General features: G+C 43.8%; 1 protein-coding gene across 1 annotated transcript; it reads right to left on the bottom strand.

Moving 5' to 3' along the window:
* Window positions 1-6,206: 6,206 nt before the first annotated feature.
* On the bottom strand, window positions 6,207-6,995 carry LOC145267197 (uncharacterized). Its single transcript, XM_080123262.1, has one exon. The coding sequence runs from the start codon at window positions 6,993-6,995 to the stop codon at window positions 6,207-6,209; it is 789 nt and encodes a 262-aa protein (XP_079979388.1).
* Between the last annotated feature and the right edge of the window lie 257 nt (window positions 6,996-7,252).

Here is a 7,252-nt window from a genome sequence, read left to right as displayed (position 1 = left end):
TGCGAAGGCCCAGGGGTTCAAAAAATCTTCAAGAGGGTCCACATAAGACGGGCGCTGGGTTTCTTCGAGTGCGGACGACTCTGAGGCATCTTCCTTCCTACCAGACTCTCTTGTTGATGGAGAACCACTGCATGCGGTGACCCCTGAAATGTTCGCCAACCTAGGAGAGGGCAAGCAGCTGGCACTTGATAATGAGGCGCCACCAGGTATGGAACCTCTCATCTCAACCACGAACACTGGAGTACCACCGAACCGATCACTAGGGTATTATCGGGTGTGGTACCCCTCCGACAATGGGACTGGAATGCCACCAGATGTGGCACTTCCTGACAACAGCACTGGAATACCACCAGATGTGGCATCCCCCGACAACAGCACTAGAGTGCCACTGGATGTGGCATTCCCCAACAACAGTACTGGAATGCCACCGGATGTGGCATTCCCCAACAACGGCACTGGAGCACCACCAGGTGTGGTGCCCCCCAACAACAGCACTGGAGTGCCACCGGATGTGGCACTCCCCAACAACAGCACTGGTGCACCACTGGGTGGGGTGCCCCCTGACACGGTCCCTACACCAGGGGCGTCCCCCATGGTGGCAGAGGCAGAGGCCTGCCCCCTCTAGTTGTTGGCCCAGTGCCCTTCTCCGACCCGCCGATTTGGAAACTAGGGGGACCTTCACCTAAAAAGGCACGTCAGTTTCCCCTAGCCCAGCTGGCTGCTTAAGTCGGATCCAGACACTGGACTATTTGTAACAAAATAGAAAGAACAGCTAGTGGTAACAAATAACAAAAATAATGCCCTAAGGACCACTCACCCAAAGGTTGGAGTGGTCCTTTGGAGCTAAAGAATAAAACCCTTAAACTTGTCCAATAATGGACAAGTGGGCGGTCACTGGTCTTTGGAAAAAGAGAAAGTCTAGTATACTGTGTGAAGTATACTACACTTTGATCCTCACCAAAAGGCCAAGAACAACAGTATTTATTTGCTTCCCCACTGAGCAAATTAGGCACAAGGCCGTTTTTTTAATGTGGAGAGTGAAAGGGAAATGGGGACCAGCTCCCTAGGGGGTAGGGGAGCTGGATAGTGACAATTGATATGAAGGGTTTGCCTTACATTGACCAATAACTTATATGTGGGATTGCCCTCACATATGGTCTTTGCTTGCAGTAGCTGCCGGAACAGATGGTATTTATTTGCTCCCCCACTGAGCAAATTAGGCACAAGGCCGTTTTTAATGTGAGGTAAAAACCAGCTCCCCTAAAAGGGGTCACTCTGGTTACCAAAAATAATAATTGTCCCAGTATAGAGGGTCTCCCCTCCACCGACCGGTACAAATCATCTTAAGTGCAGCATCTGCCGGAACAGATACTACACTTTGATCCCGGCCCGAAGGCCAAGAACAACAGGGTATTTATTTGCTCCCCCACCAAGCAAATTAGTCACAAGGGCGATTTTTAATGTGAGGAGTGAAGAGGAAATGGGGCCCAGCTCCCCAGGGAGTAAGGGAGCTGGATAGTGACAATTGGTATGAAGGGTTGCCCCTACATTGAACAATGTCTTATATATTTCCTTGTTCTTTTCCTCCTTCGTGGTACGGGTTCGAGCCTGCCTTCCTACTACCATTTTTTTTTTCTCAACAGACACATCCAAACACACGAGCAACACCGGACGAAAATGCTAGTATATCTATAAAAGTAAACGTGTCTGTGTATCAGTCTGTGTGTCTGTGTGTCTGTGTACATTTCCCAATGCAATAACTGTCAATTTTCAGTCTACAGACTCGAAATTTGATATATAGGGTACTAAGATTTGAGAAAATCTTTGTGATCGGTTTTCGGCCAGAAATTTGACTGTTAAAGGGTCAAAGTTTACTGATTTGACCTTTGAGAACTCTACCAAACCCCTCCGACAATTTTGGGTCTAAACACTTTAAATTTTAAATATAGGTTCCTTGGACATGGATCTAACTTAATAACTTGATTTGAGCCCAAAACAATAAATTTTAAGTGGTCATAATAGGGGTCTAATTTAAAAAAATTAACTTTTTTGTTTTTTGTTTTTGCTCAGCATACACCTCCAAACACCCGGGTAACGCCGGGCTGAAATGCTAGTATATCAATAAAAGTGAACGTGTCTGTGTTTGTCTGTGTGTGTACATTTTCCTATGCAATAACTCTGTCAATTTTCAGTCTACAGACTTGATATATATGATATTGAGATTTGGGAAAATCTTTGTAATCGGTTTTCGGACAGAAATTTGGCTGTTAAGGGGTCAAAGTTCAACGATTTGACATTTGAGAACTCTACTAAACTCCTCCGACAATTTGGGTCTAAACACTTGAAATTTTAGATATAGGTTCTGTGGACATGGATCTAACTTAATAACTTGATTTGAGCCCAAAACAATAAATGTTAAGGGGTCATAATAGGGGTCAAAGTTTAAAAAAGTTTGACCTCTGTAACGGGTTAGTATATAATAATACACCAAACCGCTGCAAAAATATACAATGAAACAAACAGAAAATGAAGGAATGAAAACGCTTGTTGAATAAATTTGAGCACGTTTATTTTTCGTAGAAAAATAAAAAGCTAATGTTCATTTCAAAAGATGAAAAATCCAAACGTGAGGAGGAAATGAAAAGGCACACATAAAGCGACTGCTGCTTTATGAAAACGGGGGAGAAAGAAAGGGCGAACGTATGCAGGTCGCTAACCGTCCGCGCACATGTTTTGACGAGGAGTGGCCACTGGTAGTCGGGAGGCGAAATCTGGTGCGACTGGTCAGCTCAAAAACCACCCGATGAAAGAGGAAGAAAAAGGGGCTGCGCGTGGGACCTTGGTTTTCTGCGCATGCGTTTGGAGAAAAAAAGGAAGTGACCTCACGCTCGTATGTGTGTACGTATGTGTGGTTAATGCGTATGTGTGCTTGCGTGCGTGCCTGGGGTGTATATACGTAGTTGTGTATATACGTGCGTGCGTGTGGAAAACAAGTTTGGACAATACTCTCCCTCCTGGGGAAAGAAAAAAAAATATATATGTGTATAGAAATGTATTTTTTTTTTATATTTATTTTTTTATGTGTGTTTTTAATAAGTAATATATTGTTTGAAATGTTTGGGCCAATGAACTTTTCGCCCAGTTTTTGTTGTTGTTTCTGGTGTATTGTTTCTTGTAGTCTCTTCGTCCGTTTGTGAGTGTGTACTTTCTTGTATTGGACTAGGGGACAAGTGCAATTGTTCGTCTATAAATGCCGGTTTGATTCTGTCAATTGCTATAGTGTCTCTTTTGTCTCTTTTTAAAATAGTGAAGTATTTTTCACTTCTGTCGAGAACTAGATAGGGTCCGGAATAATTTGGACAGAGTGGTTTTTTGACCGCGTCGTTCCTGATGAACACGTATTTACAGGTGTGAACATCCCTTGGAACGAAAATGTTCGTGTCTGTCTTTTTGGTTGGAGTGAATTTTAATTGTGACATTTTACGTTTTAATTCGGTCACGAAGGTTGTCGTTGGGGCAATATTCGCATTGTTTTCGCAGAATTGTCCGGGTAAAATTAAAGCTGATCCGAAAACTAATTCTGCGGGCGTGCTCTGCAAATCTTCCTTCACAGTGTTGCGAATTGCTAAAAGTATGAGCGGCAAATTGTCTGCCCAGTCCGCGCTGTTTTCATTCATCGCTAAAGACGCTTTCAATTGTCTGTGGAAGCGCTCGACCATGCCATTTGCGCACGGATGGTACGCAGTAGTCTTTATGTGTCTGGTTCCCAACAAATTATTAAATTCCGCGAAAAGAGTTGATTGGAACTGTGCGCCCCTGTCTGTTGTGACTACGGAGGGTACTCCGAAAATAGCTATCCAATCCTGTAGGAATACTCTGGCTATCGTTGAGGCTGATGTGTCTCTGACTGCTATTGCTGTCGGCCATCTACTAAATCTATCGACTATAGTAAGGATATGGGTGTGCCCTTTTGAAATGGGCAAGGGTCCAACTAAGTCAATATGCACATGGGTGAACCTGGCATCAGGTACACTGAAAGTTCCTGCAGGGGATTTGGTGTGCCTGTGTATTTTGTTTTTTTGGCACGGAACGCAAGTTTTGGTCCAACTACGGATGTCTGTATTCATATTTGGCCAAACAAAACGTTCCGCTATTAATTTCACAGCGGCGCGTTTTCCTGGGTGGGACAAATTGTGAAAGGGATTAAAAACTTGTCATCTGAGGCTCGGTGAAATATACGGGCGAGGTTGTTTTTGCGATACATCGCAGTAGAAGTTTGTTGTTCCGAATGGTGTCGGCATTTCTTCCAGCTTCAGTGAAGTCTTTTCCATTATAGCTGGAAGCGTGGTATCGGCTGATTGCTCTTGTGCTATTAATTCCATACTTAGTGGAGCGGAATTTAAAGAAGCAATCGTTGCGTGAGATAAAGCGTCAGCTACAATGTTCTCGTGTCCTTTTATGTACCGTATATCGGTAGAATATTGGGCAATAAAATCGAGATGTCGAATTTCTCGAGGGCCGTATTTGTCGACCTGTGTGTGTAGAGCAAATGTTAAGGGTTTGTGATCCGTATAGATGGAAAAATTTCTACCCTCGAGCAGATGTTTAAAATGTTTTATTGCAAGGTAAATCGCGAGTAGCTCTCTCGAAAAAGTGCTGTATTTACTCTGTGCCTTGTTTAGCTTTGCCGAGAAGAATGAAATAGAGGTCATTTTGTTGTCGGAAATCTGGTGAATGACTGCACCTACTGCTATTTCAGATGCATCCGTTGTTAGTGTGAGTTTCGTTGTATCGCTCTCTTGGACGTAAGTTAGTTTGGTGAAGTTTTCCAAAGCAGTTTTCGATTTTTCAAAGGCCTGGAGTGCAGGTCCCTCCAAAACTAACTGTTGGTTTTTTGTACGATTTTTTAACATGTCCGTTAAAGGCGCGAGTAACGTAGAGCAGTTAGGCAAAAAACGTCGGTAATAATTGATTATGCCTACAAAACGGCGTACCTGTCTGACAGATGTCGGTACAGGAAAATCAGAAATAGCGCTTACTTTTTCGGGTAGAGGTGAAATTCCATCCTTGTCAATCAAGTGTCCGAGAAATTTAACTTCTTGTTGGCCGAAAACACATTTATCGGTGTTTATTTTCAGGCCGAAATGTGATAGTCTTTTAAAGGTTTGCTCAAGGTGTTGTCTGTGTTTGTCGAGGTTTCTGCTGGCAATCAAAACATCGTCCACATAAGCGAATATGAAAGGCAAACCTCTGAAAACTTCGTCAATCAAACGTTGAAAAGTTTGGCAGGCGTTTCTAAGCCCGAAAGGCATCCTAAGGAACTCGTAAAGGCCGAATGGTGTTGTTAGTGCAGTTTTATGTATATCTTCTTCTGCGACTGGAATTTGAAAATAGGCTTTTACGAGGTCCAGCTTTGAAAAAAATTGTGGCGCCTTGAAGTCCGTTGGCGAAGTCATGGATGTGGGGGATAGGGTATCTATCTGGAATTGTTTTTGCGTTTAAACGCCTGAAATCTCCGCACGGGCGCCATGTGGTGTTGTCAGCTTTCTGTACCATGTGGAGTGGTGACGACCAAGCACTTTTCGAGGGCCGTATTATTCCCATCTGGAGTAGGTCTTGAAACTCGGATTTTGCCAATTTGTATCTATCCGGTTTCAAGCATCTGGGGGTTGAATAGACGGGCGGTCCTGTGGTTTTGATGTAGTGCTTAGCGCTATGCTTGATAGAGTCCGTATTTTTAAACGGCTGGGAAAGTTGAGGATATTTTTGGAGTAGCTGGCGGACGTGTGCATCTTCGGGTAAGGCAGCGCTGATTCCGGTGGTTAAAAATTTTGAAGTGGTTCCTCTCACTGAAATCTTCGTTTCGTTGTCTGTTAACGAATGGTTTGTCATGTCGACAGACAGGTTAAAATGGGCTAAAAAGTCTGCCCCCAATATTGGAGTGGTCACGCTGGCTATGGTGAAATTCCAAACAAAATTCCTTCGCATTCCCAGGTTTAAGTTTAACATTTTCTCTCCAAAAGTGGGTATTTTAGTCCCGTTAGCAGCTTGCAGAGTGAGAAAATGTGTCCCCGTTGGATGGCCATGCGGTGTCGGTATGACGCTGATTTCAGCTCCGGTGTCTATTAAGAAGTTATATCCGTGAATTTTGTCACGGATATAAAACAGACGACCTTTTTTGTGTATTCCAGCTACAGTTGTCGTCGTTACTGGCTGGAAAATTCGTTTCCCTGTGCTGTTTTTTTGAACGCACAGGGTGTAGTGCATCGTCGAGCGTCCGCTCCGAATTTTCTGTGATAGAAGCATATGTTTTGTCTATCACGTGAACCGTGTCGCCTGCTGCTGGAGCTTCTTCGCCTGGTCCTTTGTCGCGTGTTGTTGTAGTTACTGGGGTAACGTCGACATACTTGGAGAACGTCGGCTAATTGTTGTGACAGCTTTTCCACTGTGGACTTTAATTCCGCTAGCTCCTCGTCTCGGGTTTGCACTGGTTGCTGTTGTTGTGCGTACACTTGTCGGCTTCGGGAACTTTCGAGTATCCGGTCAGCTATGTCGGCGAGTTTTTCTAACGTCGTCTCTTCAGACATTGGCGCGAGGATTTGTTTTGCTGTCGCGGGTAGCTTATTCATCCACAAGCTACGCATAATGCTGTCAGACATTTTATTTTCTCCTAACAAGGATTTCATGTGTCGTAGTAACTGCGACGGTGTGCGGTCTCCCAATTCAACTTGTGTGAACAGGTTTCGCAGCATGGCTTCATTAGAAACGCCGGTTCGCTGTAGAATGGCTTGCTTGAGTGTGTCGTATGGGTTTTCTTCAGGCACATTGTCAAGTACATCTATAACCTCTTCCACTATCTCCAAAGGCAGTTTCTCGACGAGATAGCAATAACGCGCTCGTTGTGAGGTAATTCGTTTGGCGTCAAATAAAGCTTGTATTTGGACGAACCATATTTTTGTGTTCGCCGGGTTGAAGGGTGGAATGTTCAATGTCATTGTTTCATGCTGGGTTTCCGTGGGTTGTAGTGACATTATTATTATTTTACTCGTCTTTTGTTCGCGGTTTGACGTTATTCTTCCACGTGGTTGTCCGGTTATTTTCCGTGTGTTTTGTAAATATTTGTGTTAGAGTTCAACACGTGGTTCCTTCAAAAACGTTCATTTCATTTTAAAGTTCGGGGGTCACCAAATTTGTAACGGGTTAGTATATAATAATACACCAAACCGCTGCAAAAATATACAATGAAACAAAC

Source organism: Euprymna scolopes, chromosome 42 (assembly GCF_053919585.1).
Source record: "Euprymna scolopes isolate OS-2025 chromosome 42, ASM5391958v1, whole genome shotgun sequence".
In the NCBI taxonomy this organism is placed as follows: Eukaryota; Metazoa; Mollusca; class Cephalopoda; order Sepiida; family Sepiolidae; genus Euprymna; species Euprymna scolopes.
This window is presented reverse-complemented; position numbering and strand designations above follow the sequence as displayed.